Source organism: Myotis lucifugus, unplaced genomic scaffold, assembly GCF_000147115.1.
Source record: "Myotis lucifugus unplaced genomic scaffold, Myoluc2.0 scaffold_49, whole genome shotgun sequence".
NCBI classification, from domain to species: domain Eukaryota; kingdom Metazoa; phylum Chordata; class Mammalia; order Chiroptera; family Vespertilionidae; genus Myotis; species Myotis lucifugus.
In genome coordinates this window covers 4,449,730-4,469,090 of record NW_005871097.1, presented here as the reverse complement: position 1 = coordinate 4,469,090, position 19,361 = coordinate 4,449,730, and the positions used below count along the sequence as shown (strand labels likewise).

Genomic DNA, 19,361 nt, shown 5'->3' with positions numbered 1-19,361 from the left:
CATATAGTTATCACTAGCCATATGAGGCTATTGAGTACATGAAATGTGGCCAGTGTGAAGTGAGATGTATTTTAAGTGTAAACTGCACATTGGATTTCAAAAATTTGGTACACAAATACAAAATATCTCATTATAACTTTATACTGATATATGTTGAAATGATATTTTGAATATTTGGGTTAAAGTATATTGTTAGAATTAATTTCTTTTTACTTTTTTGTGTCGACTGAAAATTTTAAATTACATATTGGTCTCATAATATTTTCATTGGACAGCTCTGGGTTTAGAAATTAGTAACCTGTGAACCCACAAAAGATATTAGCCATTTTCATTTCCTTTCCCAAGAAGTTCTAGAGATTTGCTATCAGTAAAGACTAATAATAAAAGGGAATGTGGGAACAGAAAGGAAGACATGAAAAAGGAAATAAATATTTGTTAAGTACCCTCTTTGTCCATAGGCACATTATATAACATACAAATAATTCAAATACTATTCATTATTATCCCTGTTGAGCAGATAAATAAAAGCTCAAAAATTATTTTCCCAAGGTCACAGAGGCATTAAACAACAGAGCTAAAATTTGGACCCAGGTATGGTCTACTTGACTCCACAGTCCATGTACTATTCAATCTATCATACTGTCAAAGGATTGACTCTCTGATGGTACAGTTTTGATAATGTAATAGATTTTTCAGCTTATGTTAGGGCTTTCTTTACCTGTCCAGAGGAGCAGAATTCTTAATTAAGCTTCAAGTAATCAGAATTATATCTGACACCAAATTTTCTCAGTACATTTTAGTATGAGTTTGACCCAATTGTTTAAAAGCTACATGATCCCAAGAACTTGTGCTGCAGTCAAAATAAAGTAGTGTTCACAGCTATCAACAGCATAGCTTTCTACAGTATATATGCCAATACAGTTCTTTAAAACACTGATATCGATCTCATGTATATCCACAAGGGCTCAGCTTTTAATGCAACATACAAGAGCCTCTGAAGCTCCCTGAAGCTGTCCTGTATATTTCACTGTGGCTAGAGAACATATATGTAATATGTTCCTGGGGAAAGACTTATTATATCCAAAAAGTATAAGCCTTGACAGCCATAGAAGTGATTACACTAATATGCAAAGTGGTCACTCATCTTTATTGAAGGTGATACCTTGTTGTTGTTTTTATAGCTTTCATTATCCTCTTAGTCAAAATTTCCTTGCTAATTTTCAATCCCAATTACTAGGGTCAATGATATATGAATGGCACAGATGTAACTTCTGGTTTAAACGTGCACCTATCCCTTCATTTACTGGCAAAGTAGGGCTTGTCAACACCATTGGAATGTACTTCCTAGGTGATTAGGTCAGCAGGGACATCTTGAAGGACTAAGAACATCTGGCACCCTTTGTACACACCAGGAATTGTATTTCTGGGATGAGTGGGATGCCCTGGGCAAGAGCAAGCTTTTGTACAGCTGATCTGATCAGATGCAGACCACTGTTTATTTTAACATTCCTAACTGCAAATGAAGTGCCAACTATGGCTGCCTACCACAGGACAAGTCTTTGAAGTGCTGGGTGCATTTCTTTGGTGTCCTCTGATTTACAACAAGACTAACAGACCTAATTGTGCCTATTCTCAACATTGAATCAGAACCAAGTTTTGCACTTGTCTGTGGAATGATACCGATCATCTGCTTGGGCTACATGGTGTGTGTTGGGCAGGTCCTATATAATGAATTGCTTTGTAAAATTCAAGATGAGACAGGACTGCACACAGCACCCCTCCCTACCCTAACCACAAACCATGCTATGGAAAACCCTGGGAGAGAGAGATGCAGGACGATACATACAACCAACGTCAGCCTTAGGCAAAATCCAGGAATAGATAAACTTGGTTTTAGATTTCCCTCCAGCCCAATATTTTGCATCATTTCCCTTTTCCTTGTCACAACCCCACCAAATCTGGTTGCTTATGCAGCACCCCATCCCATCACAATCCCCACACACTTACTACACTCCTACTATCCAAGCCTTTTATACAAATCACTAGAGGCCCAGTGCACAACATTTGAGCTTAGGGGCAGGGTGGAGGGGTGGGAGTGGTCCCTCAGCCTGGCCTGCACCCATGGGAAGAGGCTGTAAGCTGGCAGTCAGACATCTTTAGTGCTGCCACGGAGGCGGGAGAGGCTCCTGCCACCGCCCCTGCACTCGCCAGCCATCAGCCGGGCTTCTGGCTGAGTGGTGCTCCCCATGTGGGAATGCATTGACCACCAGGGGGCAGCTCCTGCATTGAGCGTCTGCCCCCTGGTGGTCAGTGAGCATCATAGTGACTAGTCGTTCTGCTGTTTGGTCAATTTGCATATTATCCTTTTATTATATAGGATACTTATATAGTATTGTAAGACACGACCTCTGCCCCCTCTCTTTTCTTTCTTTCCCTCCCTCCATCCACACAAGCAAAATCAATTCTCCCTCCTCCAGATTACCATGCAAGTTTTACATACTGCTATTTTAGCATTTCTTGTATCACATTATACTGCTGATGTTTATCAGTTTCTCTCCCCAGCTAGACTGTGATCTTAATGACAATGGTTGTATCTCATTCATGTATCTCTAGGGCACTGCATGATGTGCACTCAGCAGGTGCCTAATGACTGAATGAACAGAGCTCATAGAGAAATGGGACACATGAATTAAATAACTGCCACCCCAAAAACCTTATGTGTGGTTGACAGATGGCTGTGTGGATCTAGGGCACCTAAGAAGGCTTCACTGAAGAGTGGGGACGTACGTTGGACTTTGGTGAATAGTGGCAAGGAGACGGAGATGGTGAAATCAACTCCACATTTCTACTTTGCACTTGATAATATCCCTTCCCCTCAAATGCTCTGTTCCCCTTTGCTCTATGTCAAAGGGAGCCCAGAAGGCTCTCTGCCTTATGCTGGAATTTCCTTTCCTCTCTCCCTACATTCGCCCATTAAAATACATTTATTTAATGTCTCAAAAGGGAATTTCAGCCAGAATTCATTGCGTGATTTTGACTCTCGTAGGTGGGACTTTTTTTTAGAATTCCTCATAACATCTAATTAAACATGTACCAAAAAAGAAAAATCGATGTAAATAAAAACCAGAAGAAAATGTAATGGTTATCAGAAACACAAAATTGCATTGTTAAAAATCTTGGATTCCTAAAATGATCACACATACTAGTTCTCTAGAAACTACCTTATAGATAATGGACATCTATTTTTTTAAATGTCCATTCAATGTTTAATGTAACAGTATTTTTCTTCGCTCTTGTCTTTTGCATTTGTACCTATTTTTCTTACACTGAAAATCTTGATTCCTAAAAATATAACAAATTTACTCATTTGTTTGATTTTAAAACTGTTTTAAAATTGTAATGCTGCCCTGGTTGGTGTTGTTCAGTGGTTAGAGCATCGGCCCCCACACTGAAAGGTCTCAGGTTTGATTCCCAGTCAAGGGCACGTACCTGGGTTGCAGGTTCAATCCCCGCCCCTGGTTGGGGCCAGTGTGGGAGGCAACATCAATGTTTCTCTCTCTCTCCTCTCTTCCACTCTCTCTAAAAAATCCATGGAAAAATATCCTCAAGTGGCCCTAGCCTGGTTTGGCTCGATGCATGAAATTTGTGCAAGAGTAGGGCTTCGTTCCCCCGGCTGCTGGCACTGGCTTCCCTCTGGTACCCGGGACCCAGGCTTCCCTCGCAGCCCCAGCTTTGTCTGGAAGGTCATCTGGAAGGATGTCTGATCTAATTAGCATATTATGCTTTTATTTTTTACACACACACACACACACACACACACATATATCCTCAAGTGAGGATCAAGAAACAAAAAATTAAAAAATAAAGTAAAATTGTAATGCCAGTATGAACAACAATAAACTAACAAACAAATTAGAAACAGTCTCATAGAGAACAGATTGACAGCTGTCAGAGGTGAGGGGGGTTGTGGGGTTATGTGAAAAAGGTGAAAGGATTAAGCAAAAAACACACACACACACACAAAAACTCATAGACACAGACAACTGCATGGTGATTACCAGAGGCAAAGGGGATTGGGGGAGGCAGAAGAGGGTAAAGAGGGCTAAATGGTGACGGAAGGAGACTTGCCTTGGGGTGGTGAACACACAATATAATATACCGATAATGTCCTATAGAACTATACCCCTGAAACCTATATCATTTTATTAACCAATGTCACCCCAATAAATTCAATTTAAAAAAACTATGAAGTTCAAAAGTTTGTGCTGTTCTTTTTGTCTTTAGTATATTTCCCATTAAAAATGTACACTCAGAGAACTATGTTTAAAAGCCCTTAAAATAAATATTTTCTCTGTGTGGTAATGTTGTTGATATCTTTACACAAATGTTAGGTTCTTCATTTGTTTCCACTTGTTTTTCATTTTAAGGTTTTTTTTTCTGTTCTGGTTTAACTTGATGTTTTAAATATGTGTTTACATTTTCCAAATGAAAAAGAAAAGACATACTGAGAGAAGTCTCAGGTCCATCCTTACCCAACCCCTCAGCCCAAAGGGAATGTTTTTAGAATCTCCAGTTTTTAAGTCTATCACAGAGCACTGATTTATAAATAAAATAAATTAACAGAGAGGTCTTTGGAAGGGAGAACTCCTTTCTGAGCAAGGGTTGTTTTCCCTCTGTGAGCGCTGGGGGACAGCTGGAGCCCGTTATCACACGCTCCCTGTCACAAACCCACTGCCTCCAACGCAATCTCTGCCATTAGGAGAACATCTATCATTCTTTTTTGAACTAGATCCATGAACTTGCTGGAGTACTTTAAAGGCAAAAAGAGAAAAAAAACAAGGTGTGCCTGTGCTACCTGTTTTCCTGATTTAATAGTTTTTAAAATGCTATTTTGAGAATTGTTCTTTCAAGCTCTCCCTATACCACAAAGTGAACAGAAGCCAACTCGGAAAGGTAGGTGAGGGGAAGAGCTGAGAATTTGAGGTCAACTGCAAAGTTAGCAAGATCTATTTAAAATGTGCAACATACATTCAAAGAATCCAAATTTTCCCTGAAATAGAGAAATAGGTACAATGCAAAAATGTTCTAAGTTTACTCTCTAGTATTATGATTGTCAAAACCCCACTGCTGCTTGAACATGCTATAAAAGTATTTCCCTGAAAGCTACATAAACTGTAACTTTTAAATCCAAGTAAGGTAGAAGGAATACTGACAAATTGTGTATCGCTAATAAGGTGTTTCAAATGAAAGCAAAAGCTGGAAAATGTGGTTTTCTCTCTGGTTTCTCAGGTGTGTCTCCCTAGTTCTGGTCTAGGACAGTGTGTGTGTGTGTTTCTGCATGTGTGGACGCCAGTGGCCTGCCACAGCCCGGAGACTCTATCAGAGGTGACAACCACAGACTTGGTTATACATTTCATACCAACCCACAACCAACACAGGCTGCTTAGTGAGCAGGTTGCTTTTGGCTCGGAGAGAACTGCCCAAGGAACACAGGGTCTTCCAATGCCTGCTGGAGCTAAACCAGGGTAAAGAACGGATATATCCAGCAGGGATGCATTGAAAGCTGCTATGTGTTCCCCTACTTGAGATCTAGCATGCCCTGAAAGGCCACAGTAAAGATGCTAAAGCAGGCAAGACACCTTCCTGTGGACCCCCAAAGAGAACCACGAGCCCCAAACCTCTGCTCCTCATTGTTGTCACTGTTTCAATTTAAGAAACCTGCAGGAAACAGTTTGGGTCTTGAAAAACAGCCTGGTGTTCACTTTTAAAGGAAAAACATCAATCTGGTTTTCATTTCCCTACTACCTAATCCCTTAAATAGTTTATTTTAAAATATAGTTTAGCTTATTTTATTGTTCTCTCAACTCTTTAGTTAGCTCATATTAAGCTTATTACAGTAATTCTTAATCCCTATATTGTCCTATCTTCTTACTACTTTGCCCACATTTCTCTCATTCCAGCATTCCTTTACATTTTAATGATTTCACTTATGGACCCAGAAAAATATTTCTTGATTGTCTTGTATGTATCAGACAATGATTCAGGCCCTGGAGACACCATGGTAACAAGATCTGAGTGAATTACATGAGGCTGTTTTGGAAACTGAATGTTTAAATGTTTGGTTATCATCCAATACATGAATACTAGTATACAGTCTGTCCTTCAGAAGGAAGATTCTTTTGTTACAATTATAGGGCACACGAACACTATACACAGTTTTTGCAAAGGAGTATTGTTCTAAGTTTGTACACATATTAACCAATTTAATCCTCCCAATAATCCTCTGGGTCAGTATAAGCACCTCCATTTTCAGATGAGTACCCTGAGGCCCCGCAAGCATAAGTGACTTCTTTAAAGTTAGTCAGTGGTGGTGTTGGCCTTGACCCAGGCAGTCTGGCTCTGGATTGCCTTTTTCTGACCCCACTGGGGCTGAGGCCTCCTTAAGGTTTCCTTCTGACATAATGGAATTTAAAACAGCAGGAGGCAAGTAGAGGCGTTTGCTGGAAAAAGAATCATGTTTCAGAGAAAACTGGCAATAAATATTGCTGATTGGCTGCCTGATAAGGATGGAATGAGGTTTGAAGGATTTCATACTCTCATGAAATAAACATGTGATTTTGACCTTCCAGAGGTGACAGAAACTATTCTAAGTATCCCATCTTTATCTCCCCCCCCCCATTTCAGCCTTCACTTTAGACTGTGTTCTTCTGGCAGAATCTTGCTCAAAATTGGCTGTGGCTTCCCAAGGGCTGAAACACATATAAACTGAGAAACAGGGACACATCTGTCTTGGGACTAGCAAAAGGACAGCTGAGTTGCTTGCAAAAGCTAAATAGTATCTTGCACAAAACCCCCTCGCCTTTTTTGTGGGTGTAGGGACTGAAGTCCAGAAAGGTTAAATAAGATTTGCCAAAAACCACAGAGCTGAACCCTAAAATCTTCTATAAGCTCATAATCAAACTGGTCCTAGTGATGAGTAAGCCCCCTGTCTTGGATGTCATGGTCATTACACACATTACAAATAGTGGTCCCAAGACCACAGCTTCAGCATCACCTGGGAGCGGTTAGAAATGCAGACACTCAGGCCTCACCCTGACCTGCTGAATCAGAATCTGCGTTTTAACAAGACACCCAGGTGATCATGAATTTTGAAGTTAGAGAAGTGCTGGAATGATCACTAATTCCATTTTCTAGATATTTTACTTGTGGGGGTGGGAGTTGCTGTTGACTCTATATTAGTTACTAGAGGCCCGGTGCATGAAAATTCATGCACTGGAGGGGGGTCCCTCAGCCTGGCCTGCCCCCTCTCACAGTCCAGGAGCCCTCCGGGGCGGGAGGCGACCCAGCAATCAGGGGAAGTGACGCCCCCATCACACCTCTGCTGCTGCCACTGCCGGCAGTGCAAGCCTCGGCTGGCTCTGGTTACCTGAGCCTTGGCCGGCCCTGGTTACCTGAGCCTCAGACTGTCCTGGTTACCTGAGCCTCGGACAGCCCTGGGCAGCTGGGCAGCTGCCATTCGAGGCTTGCCTGTGCCTCGGGCATCAGCTGGGCAGCTTCCATACAAGGCTTGCCTGTGCCTCGGGCTGGCCCTGGGCAGCTGGGGGGCTAAAGGGACTGGGGGACTTTAGAGGCAGGCGCAGGGTGGGCCCAGCCTTGCCACGTGCCTGCCACCCCAGCAGGCTGAGGGGACTGGGCGCCACCATCTTGTGGCTGTGGGCGCCACCATCTTTGAGGGCGGGCAGTCAATTAGTATATTCCCTCCTTATTGGCTGTGGGTGCCACCATCTTTGCAATGGCGGGAGGGTCAATTAGCATATTCCCTCTTTATTAGGTAGGATAAGCACATCAATCTCTTGAAAAGGTATATTCTCAGCCCCACCTGGTAATTTAACCTAATGTTATCTTCAGTTTGTTTTATGGAACATCTAGACTTTTTATGATCCAGTCAGTCCTTGGTGAGCATAATTTAAGGTTTCAGATGTAGAAACCAATGTTTTTATGAGATCCAGAAAAAAATGGCCAATAGTCCCCCATCTTTACACTGACTCATGCTGGTGTCTTTTTCTTCAAAGCAAGTTAACTACCTTTGTCAAATCCCAGCAAGTCCCTTTAGCATAATGAGTACACATAAATCTCAGCCCAGCTCCTACCCAAGGTAACATGAAGTAATCAAAATAATAATAGTAACAGCGACTACTTATGTGGTGCTGATAATGTGTCTGATGCTGTTTTAGTAGTTTAATGTATAAAAAACTCACTTAATCCTCTAAGCAATCCTATATGATGGATGAGAACCCTGAAACACAGAGAGGTTAAGTGGCTTAACCAAAACCACACAGCTGCTTCACGGTGGGAGTTCTAATCTAGGCCATTGGTCTCCAGCGTCCATACTGGTACTCACAACAACACATTGTTTCTCAAAATTCAAATTAATACTAAACAGGGTTGGAAGAGTTCCTTATTAAAATTCTCTCATAATAAAAACCATCATTGACTTAGGAAAATGTAATTTACTTCAACAATTTTACTCAACAAATGTAAGAAAACTTAGAGGCCAGCAGCTATCAAGACATTATTGCACAAAGTTAAAACATTACCGTTCATCTCTAATTCTTGATTATGACTGCAAGACTATGCAGTCTGCTGCTTGGAAGTGCTTTAAATGTCCTTGTGCCTGTAATTGGAATCAGCTCTGACATTAAAATGGCATTGTGTTTTCTATAAATGAAAAGCAGTTGTGAACTCGGAGGATTTGTGATATTGCTGGCTTTGCTTGCCTATTCAATCAGTGGTCTCATTTCTCTTTTTAGCTGCAGACAGCTCAACACTGTTTGTAAAGGAAATGTTAAGGACAATTCCACAAAGCCTTGTGCTCTGGTTGGAGTGGAGACGGAGGTATCTCCTGACATGTCCCTAGAACATTAGAGTCCTGGAAACATGGAGTGAGAAGCCCCATAGGAAACAGAGGATGCAGCTTCTCATGTGCATGAATTCAGCTCTCCTTAGGCCTCCCTGACTGACTCCACACATAGCTACATCCTTTGCCTTACACCAGAAAGACCCCACAGTATCTGAATTGTCTTCTGTGGCACTTAAGGGAAGGGAACTCTTGCCATACCACTGGAAAGGGCACTGCCCAATGATTGATGAAACAGAATTGAGTCACAGAAATACAATGAAGGATCATTTTCCCAACTGCAAAGTACACATAGAGAGCAGGCAGATATATTTGCTTAATAGGGAGCACATTTTGATTCTTTTTCCTTCAATTATTTCTGTTTGCACTGAAAACACAAAGCAAAATAATGCACATGCCCAGGCCTGGTACAGGTAAAGAACTGTGGTTATAGCGTAGGAAATACAAAATCTGTAAGTCCCAACCAAAAATCATGAACATCCTGTTGCCCATGAAATGCACCCCACTGAGTGGTTGGCTAGAAGCCACTGCCAAGCCATTGTCCCTGTGGGTGTATCTCAACAAAATTTAAGTTTATATAAATTAGTGTGTAAAGTAGTTTGAAGTGCTGGCTACCCACAGGGAGAATGGCAAAGTGGTTCCTAATTTCTTGATGCTCTCAGCTCCTGTTGGCTTGTGTGAAACTGGGTGTCAGGACCCCTATCAGGTCCCCTGGGATCCCATTTCTGTGCCCCCCCACCCCAAACTCAAGGGCCATGAGTAATGACTTGGGGTAAGACAGCATGAAAGCCCAGCTGCCTAGCACTGGGGTGGATCAGGACAACTCGGAGGTGGACTGATCCTTGAGTGTCCATCCTCTTTGGGACTTTACCTAAGATAATACCCTTGCTTGGCTCATGCCCTTCCTATCCTGGTTCCTTTTACTGCCCCCCCAGGGGAACTTCCTTTAAAATCAGTTACACATGAATTCTCATCTTGGATTTGCTTCTGGGAAACCCTAAGAGACCACTCTATGCAGCTAACTCCCCAGCTGGCTGCTACTTCGAACTTGGCCTCCCCAGCAGCAGTTCTCATGTGCATCTGACATAGTACCTAGCATACCTTTTTCCTACCACAAATCTATCCATAATCTTTAGCATCAGTTGATCTAACATGATTAAAATGGTGGGAACCTAAGCTGAAATATCATAGTCTTAGTTGAGAAGAATGTACAGGGTAAAACGAGTACGGGATAAATAAATGTTCAAATTAATTTTAAAATAAACCTTCAGGAAGTGGAGTTGGTTTTTGTTTTTGTTTGTTTCTTAGAGTTGGTGATCTTGCAGTTCCAAGGGGCTATAAACTTGCACAATAAGCAAAAGGAAAGACATTAAATCTGCACACACATTAAGGTATACCTTAAAATTGCTTTTTGACCACATTTTTAATATGAACTTGTTTTCTTATAATTTTTCTAACTCTCTGGGTTTGCATGTGGCAAAAAATTCTGGGTCCCATTAGGTTCCACTTATTCTGACACCTCTGAAGCAAGTCCATCCCATGAACTGTGGCACATGAACTGTGATAAACCCAGTGAGAACTGACAATCCGGACGGGGCCAGCCTATGTCATTGAGCACCTCAGCTTTCACAAACACACAGCAGCATGGCTTACCTTTACTCCCAGGGCTTCTCCAGAGATGACAGCAACTGTCACACCATCCTTACTGGGTTTAGGAATTTCTTTACTTTTCAGTTCCTGGTACTGAGGCTCTACCATCTTCTCTGAGCTCCTCAAATTAACCCATAGTTGTAGGCCATGGGCTGGCTCCTCTGAGCATGGCATCTCGGCGTGAAGAATGCCTCGGCCTGCAGTCATCCACTGCAAATACCAGACCAACAAGAGGGAAATGTAACCCAGGCTTGAATAAGGCTGAAGGTGGGACCATTATGACACAGTAACTAAGTGAGGTACCTTACAAGTGCTTATTTCACAGCCCTGGGCCTCATGAGGAATAAGAAAACAATGATAACTTCTGGAATCCTTCCTTTCTAGTTTTCCCAATGTATCCCATGCTTCCTGTTTTAAATCAAAGCATTAGATCTGAAATTCATACTAATAGGAGGAGTCTCTCTTTAGTATCCTGAGTCTTCAGCTGAGCACTGAGATGGGGAGATGCAGGCAGACAGTATATTGGGAATTGCTCTTGGGAGCATCTTAAGAAGAAGAAGAAGAAAAAGCATGACTGGGCAGGGGGAGAAGCCAGTCAGCAATACAGTTACAACAAAGGCCTTAGCCAATCTAACAGGGAGATCTGAAGTTGGATAAACCTTCAGAATTGTCCCAAATTAAGATGAGGTAGCCAGGTTTTTATCCCCACATCAGCAAGCCAGTGACTGTGTGCCAACCCCCCCCCCTGCCCCGTTGGGAGCACAACCTTGGAAGAGGCAGTTCTTGCTGCAGAGGGCAGTGCCCAGGGTGGGATGCAACTGTGAGCCATCAGCAGCCAATATTCACAGCAGCTAGAGAATGGGTAAGCGCAAGGGCCTAAAGATACATGTGCAGGCCCCATATAGTGACTATACCATGGATGGGTGACTTGAGTCTGCTTGCTCAATTCCAGTAATGGAGCCCTCACTACTTGGAGAAAACAGTCATTGTCTTCACTGTTATGCAGATTCTTCAAGCATTCATTTATTTCTTTATTAAGAGCATATTAGGTAAGGAGAATGGAACATGATAGATTTCCTGCCTGTCTTAGCTTGGGTTCTCCCACAGAAGATCCTAAGACAAAGACTTCAGTGCTGGTAGTTTATTTGGAAAGTGGTGCAGAAGGCACAAGCAGGGAAGAGTGAGCAAGGCAAGGGAGAAAGCCAAAAAGGGGAGGTAATGAGCAGGTTACATCTGTGGGTACCTGGAGCTCAACCCCACTGGGATCCACACAGACATACTTTATAATTGTTGCATGGAGGGCAGAAGAATCACCACGTCCCTGGTCAGGGCACACCAGTCATCATATAGACTTTTCAAGGCCATCTCCACTTTATAATTCTGCTCCAGTGAAAGGTTACTGTTAACTTTTGGCCACAACTCTATCCTTTTGCTTTTTTTCCTTCAAATTCCATGTTCATTAAAACACCATGAGTCAAATATTTGCAGTTATTGATCTGCCAAAAATGTAAATGATCCCAGAAAGTAGCTGATACAGAGTTCGGATTTACGAAACTTGCAAAGATTACCCAAGCATTTCCTAGAGATTTTAAATTCTAATACATATCAGACCAGACTAGGATGGTGTCAGGGTTTGGGTCACTGTCTTAAGTGACAACACCTACTCCTTCAAATGAGCTAGAGATAAGTAGTAAACTGTTTCAAATACAGCAGAAAGGTCTATAAAGATGAGGATTAAAACTGGAATGCTGCATTTGGCAATTGGGACATTATGAGTGACCGTAACCTGAACAGCTTCACGAAATGTGTGGGGATTGCTGAGAGGCCAACACTGATTTCAGTGAGTGAAGAATGAAATGGAAGATAAAGGAAGTTCAGACAGTCACTCTTGATTACTCTTTTGAGAAATGTAAGTAAGAGAAAGACTAGGTGGGAATTAAAAAGTGACTGAGGGAATCAAGAAAAGTGTGAAAGAGGAATACGAGAGACCTGTGCAAGTTTCCAGGTGTGAATGTACTGGCAGTTGGCAGATCAAACATGCACACCCAATGACTAGTAAACCATCAGCAATTCCTTGTTCTTAGCCATACCTGCAGGTCTCCTGGGTTCAACTGACCAACATGTCCACAGAAGTCTTCATGGGCCATGCTGCCCCCTTCGAGGAGGTAAGATACCTTTGAAAAACAAGCATAAGAAAAAGTAGATGTTGGATAGCTGTGAATAGTTGTTTACTTTTCCTACAGAAAATAGGTTGAACAGAGTTTCAGGAGTAAATAAGATAGTAAGGAGGGCCAGCTGAGGGAATGAATCTGTGAAAGGGCAGTGTTAGCCCACACAACGTCTTTGAGATAATTTCACATAGGAGCCACTTCCTTCCAGCAGAGACAGACCTGGGCATGTCAGAGCTTAGACCCATAGGCCATGGCCCTGCCATGGTGGGTCCTGGAGCTCAGGGTGAAAGAGAAGCAGTTCCTGTTAAAACAACAGGGGCCCAGTGACCAATGCCACATCCACCAAGATATGCGGGGTGACAGACCTAAAAGCTAACTTGAGAACACTTAAAGGAAATGTATTTCTGACACCAGGCACATAAACTCACTAAGTAATCAATAAATGTTTGTAAAATATGTCAAATGAATTCATATGAATTAAAGTCAACTTTTCCAGAGGCAGGCCCATACTAAAGCTAAAAGTGAAAAGAAATCCTGGGCTGTTCAATAAAGTAGTCACTAACTGTGGTTGCCATTTTTTGATATTTCCATCCCTATGGAGATATCCTTTAACATTAACACTCCTAGGCTCTTGCTGTACTTCGCCACCCCTGGGAAGGAAACAACTTAATCTGACTGGTGGACGTGAAAGCAGAAATTGCTTAGCTGAAGCCCTGCCCCTCTCCTTCCCACGGAAAGCAAGTGCCCTCTTTTACTCTGTCTCTGTGAGAAGGGCCAACCCTGATGGTGGTGGCCTGCAGGAATCCAGCACAGCCAATGATAACTGAATAAAGTCTGTTTCAAGTGCAGTATTCAGAAGCCCAGTTGCCTGCATATATAAGCCATATTCCCCAATCTCAGCTTTATCAGAAGTAAAGGTATATTGTCTGCCATCTTTCTTACTCTTTTATCTTCTCAACGAGTTCAGAATTCAGACTAGGAAAACAGGCATTGTTTATTCTGCCTTCTCATACATCAAACTAAGGTCAATGAAAGACGTGATACCATCATACTGTTGAAATCTTATACCCTTATAATAATCCCACCTCTTCTTCAGCTATTGAGTGCCAGTTCCTGAAACTAAATGTTTATAGAGCACTTACTACAGTGCAAATCGGAGCTAGCTGACATAAGGACTTTCCATGTGTCATCCTGTAGAGCAATGTCATTGAAGTGTATAGAATGGCCTCAGTAGCAACTTTTATCCCAGCAGGTGACTACAGAAATTGAAGGTTCTAGATTGTGATGGTTAATTTTATGTGCCAACTTCACTGGGCTAAGGGATGCCAAGATAGCTGGCAAAACCTTATTTCTGGGTGCATCTGTGAAGGTGTTTCTGGAAAAAAATGAGCATTTGAGTCCATAGTGTAAAGAAGATAGCCCTCACCAATGCCGGGGGATGGCGCATCACCTGATCCATTGAGGGTCCAAACAGAACAAAAAGGTGAAGGAAAAGCCAATTCTTGCTCTCTGTTCTTTAGATAGAACATTTATCCTCTTCTCCCCTTAGATCAGACTCTGGGACTTATACCAGTAGCAAACCCTCACTCCAGTTTTCAGACATTGGACCTTGAAATGAATTATATCACCAGCTTTCTTGGTTATCCAGCTTGTAGACACCAGATTGAGAGACTTCTTCACCTCCATAACCATGTGAAGCAATTCCCATAATAAACTCCTCTTTATATCTATCGCTATATATCTTATTGGTTCTGTTTTCTGGAGAACCCTGACCAGATGTTAAGTCTTAAATCCCCACCTGGGAGCTTAGTATAGCAATGGAAATAGTGCAACATTGGCTCAGAAATAGAAGAGACCCATTTGTATGGAAAATTAATAAATGATGACAGTCATTTCAAATCAGTGGGGCAAGGATCCATTTTCTAATGAACAGTATTGGAACAATTGATTGACCGTATGAAAAAAGGGAGTAAGCTCCCACTATACACAGAAACATGTTCCAAATGGATGAGAGATTTAAATGTAAAGAAATACACTTCTAAGATTTAAATCTAAGGAGACAAGGATATAAAATGTATATGCAAATCGATCTTTGAGATTTTTATTATAACAAAAAGACAGGAACCATCTGGATGACGGGTTAATAGAATACACTTAGCTAAAGTATGGTATACCTATACAAGGGAATATTATTCAACTGTTAGAGTAATATTTATATATGTAATATAAATATCTATTTACTGACACAGAAAATGACATATTATTTAATCAAAAAAGCAGGTTACAGAACAGCAATTTTATATAAAGGGTTCATATACAATGATCCATGTAAATGGGTTTATTTAAATAACATTGGATCCAGTTATGTCAGGATATGCATGGAGGTGCTCTTACCAAAGGGGTTCATTCACCTGTGCACATTAAGCCCAATCAAACTTGAACAGGAGTTCTCTGCAAAGAAACTAAAGGTTTATTTAAGGAAATGATGCCAAACCTGGAGTCACACAGGTGAGCTGTTATCTAAGACCCGACTCCCCGTGGCTTCCAGGGGATGGGTTATATAGGGGAGAAATCATTAATCATAGTAACTAAGGGAGTTAGGATCGTGGTCTCTATTGATTGATTGTTGCTAGGATGGGGTAGCTGATCATTGTGGTTGAACCTGATGTCAACCATGGCGTTGCTCTTTCTGGTTTCCCAAGGGTGTGGTCAGTGGGATCTTTCTGCTTTTCTGGGCCTGGAGCTGAAACACAACTGAGGCCTAAATGACATATTTAGGTTTTTTTAAAATATATTTTATTGATTTTTTACAGAGAGGAAGGGAGAGGGATAGAGAGTTAGAAACATCGATGAGAGAGAAACACCGATTAGCTGCCTCCTGCACACCCCCTACTGGGGATGTGCCCGCAACCAAGGTACATGCCCTTGACCAGAATTGAACCTGGGACCCTTGCGTCCGCAGGCTGACGCTCTATCCACTGAGCCAAACCAGTCAGGGCGACATATTTAGTTTGACCAAAGATCTGTCTCTATGGTCAACAGACCTAGCCTTTGTTCCTAAAATTAATTGATGCTGACCAGAATCTCATTGTCCTAAGGGCTTACTGAACACGCAACAGAGAAGGAGGCAGGTGAATCAGGGTGTTCCTAGGCTGGACAAGGCCAGTTTAAATCAAAAGGAGAAAAGGTCAGAAAAGAAATGAAATTTCTGTATGGTTCCAGAGCCTGCATGGACACACAGCAAAATGTGAACTGTGGTCATCTCTAGATGGTGGAATTGCATCTACATGTTGTGGTCTTTCCACTTTTCTTATAGTTTGGGTGTTCTGGAATGAGTACTGTACTTTTGTACAACAAAAACAAGCCATTTTGTTTTGGTAAAATATAAAGATGCTGCTGGTAATCCGTGAATGAAAATAAGTGATATGCTTTGTTCCTTGTTTTGGTGAACTAGGGCTGGGCAGGAAGGCAGTGAGACATACGGGAAAACACTAAGAATCAGAAGAATAACTCCATGTTACATGTGAGGACAATGTAGCTAGCTCTGACTTCAATGTATTAGCAAGTGGAGAAGATTTGGAAATGCTATAGAGGACACTCAGGCCAAAACAGGATTCAAGCACAAAGCTTAAAAATTCCAAATTTCAAAGAAGCAGCCCAACTACCAGGAGCATTGTCTAGAATTGCTTTCCTTTTCCTGTTATGCATGCATTTTTAATTAAAAATAACTGCATAATAAAGGCAATTTTCATTGTTTGGGCTGAAACTCTCCTTTAGGTTCTCAAAGGAGTCTCTTTCAAATCATATTCTTTCCATCCATAAAATTTTTTCAATTATCCAAGTTGAGGGGCTTTCTAGTTGTTAATCATGTCAGGCAACTTTATAAAGTAAATTATGAAAATATTTCATTTAAAGATGAAAATGTACATGGACACCAAGAGAGGTTTCTGTTTGTTTGTTTGTTGGTGTTTTGGTTTTGTTTTGTTTTGTTTTTGCAAATTTTATTTTAGAAAGCAATTCCAACATTGTTTCTAAAAGATTGAGAAGCCAATTGAAAAGGATACCCGTTTCCTCTAGTTTTGAGGTAGGGATTTCTACTTCTCTCTGGTAATACAAAAGTAAACCTCACTTCTCCCATCCTAAATACTATAAAATCTGAATTAGAGAAGTCTGGTCTATGAAGATTTGCTGAGTCTGCTATGCATACCTTTGCCTACTTATAGCAAAAACCATACTTTTAGCCTTTTGGGGGGAATCTGAAACCAAAGAAATGACTCTTTATGATTATATATCTTTCATTTTATTTATTTTTGCTAAGTGCTATAAATGCTACACTGAGGCCTTAAGTCTAAATTAATGCCTGCAAAGAATTTTTAAAAATCTCAAGCAATAATTTTTGAGTTGACACAATCCAGATGATTTTTTAGGATATTACATAATCGCTAACACCTGGAGAATTGCCATGGGTGGTTGATGGATTTGGGAATGTTATGTTTAAACTCAAGAGTTGCATGTTAAGTAAGAAATGTGTAATCGGAAACAGGTGTTTTCTTAAAGGACTTGTCATGCTTCCTGATCCTGCTTGTCCTTTTCCTTCTTCTAGTCCTAAACTTTCCATGGATCTCTACTAAATACTTTTGCTTCCTTGTCTGTTATTTCTTTTTGTATTTTGTGTGTTTGTATTTGGAAGGAGAAGGGCACAAACCCACAACAATAATGAAAGAAAAGTGTCACTTGCAATGTGAAATTTAGGAAAGGTATACCTCAAAGAGCTATAAATCCAGCAGAATCACAGCACAAGATATAATATAGTTTGTTGTTTCTTTCTGGCTGATATTCAGAAGGAAGAGTGTGATGACCTAATTTGATATTACAGATGCAAGGCTTATTCTTTAAAGCAAAACGTCTATGTTATAGATAAAACTATGTTTTCTTATCATTTCTATTTGCCCTCAAATGGTGGTTTTTCTCTTGGTAGCTGAGTAGGGAAAGGAGGGGAAAAAACACACAAAAACACAAGTTGAGTTCATGGCTGATGAAAAAGGCCTGAATATGAGGTTCTGATGATCGTATTCCTGAATCTAACTATGCAGATGAGCTGAATTGCAGACTCCCTGAGAACCTTCCAGCTACTTCTAAAACCCCAGAGCCAGGAATGCCCTTCCTCTTCAAACCCCACTCAGGATTCAATCTCCCAGGGAATCTCCTCAGACAAACTCCCCATGGCTCCTCATGTAATCATCAGGCCAGCTTCTTAACTGATAAACTTGTATCTTCTAAATCCAAAGTCAGGGTGTTCACATTCATTGTTTTATTTCCACGGTTATATTGAAGGAATCTCAAGAAAATGGTTTGCCAACTTCTATGATTAGCCAAATTTCCTACATACAAAAGTGTTGTGTCTGCATCCAGGGGGAAAGTGGGTGGTTAGAAGTACTTTTGTTTAAGAGTGCCCCCTGCTGATCCTAAATGTGTGCTCAATATTTTTCTGCAATCAGACCATGTATCTCTGTGGCAGGTTGCCATTTGACATCAAACGATGAAATGAGCTACGTTGTGGTGTAGAGGGAGGTTCTTCTGCTCAGCACAGTCTCTAGTTAAAAGCTGTCAAGGCAGACACTTTAGAATGAAGTGCCCGAATACGCTCCCTTGTACACATGGTCCCAGGCAGGTTTGGGGCTCACAGGGCTCTTAGAGAGGTTTAAGGGAACTCTGTCAAGTCCCCTCTTGTTTTCATATTTTGTTAAAATTCCATAATAATAATATTTAATTAAGCACCTGATATCTTTTGATTGGTGCATTATTATTATTCCCTGATTCGATTAATTATAAGGATTTAATTTCTCAGACTTTTAGTCAATGTGTTATTGTACTTGATATTACTGGGCCACAGTTTTCAGAAATTTGGACTTCAAGAAGCAATAAAACATTTTATAATAAGGGGGTTTGAGCCTGGCCAGTGTGGCTCAGTGGTTGAGTGTCGACCTATGAACCAGGAAGTCACGGTTCGATTCCTGGTCAGGGCACATGCCCAGGTTTAAGGCTCGATTCCCAGTGTGGGGTGTGCAGGACGCAGCTAATTAATGATTCTCTGTCATCATTGATATTTCTATCTCTCTCTCCCTCTCCCTTTCTCTCTGAAAGCAATATAAATGTATTTTAAAAATAAGGGGGAAAATAAAGAAGTATCAAAAAAATAAGGGGGTTGATATAGGGATACCAACTTTTTGTCTCTTAAATAAACTTCAAATTTTGTAATAATTTTTAATCTCTCTCTCTCTCTCTCTCTTTCTCTCTCTCTCTTTTCTTTCATTTTTGCCTTCACAAGGAAAATGTCAACACAGACTCATAAGTGGAAAATTAGAAAAATGAACACAATGATCAACCCTTGCCCACCTAAGAAACACTAAGAAAATATGAAGATAAAAGACATGAACACTAAATAGAAGTACATTAGTCCCAGTGGAAACACAGAACAAAGATTAATTTTGATGAATAAGAATCTGGAGGAATCGGGGAGTAATTCATGGAGGAGGCAAGACCCCACCTGGTCCTTAAAAGGTTGGAATATTGGGGAAAAGCTGGAGTGAGGTGGGGCAAAAGGATAAATAGAAGGAGGAAAA

The 19,361-nt window shown here is 41.1% G+C and overlaps 1 protein-coding gene across 2 annotated transcripts in view; it reads right to left on the bottom strand.

The window, feature by feature from the left end:
- Positions 1-19,361, bottom strand: part of PIR (pirin) — a 74,688-nt gene that overhangs the window by 37,483 nt on the left and 17,844 nt on the right. For both annotated transcript variants that reach the window (XM_006088580.3, XM_014455721.2), the window contains exons 4-5: positions 12,658-12,741; positions 10,571-10,777 (exon numbers count right to left, since the gene is read on the bottom strand). In XM_006088580.3, coding sequence (XP_006088642.1) covers positions 10,571-10,777; positions 12,658-12,741 — 291 coding nt within the window. The remainder of the gene's footprint in view (positions 1-10,570; positions 10,778-12,657; positions 12,742-19,361) is intronic.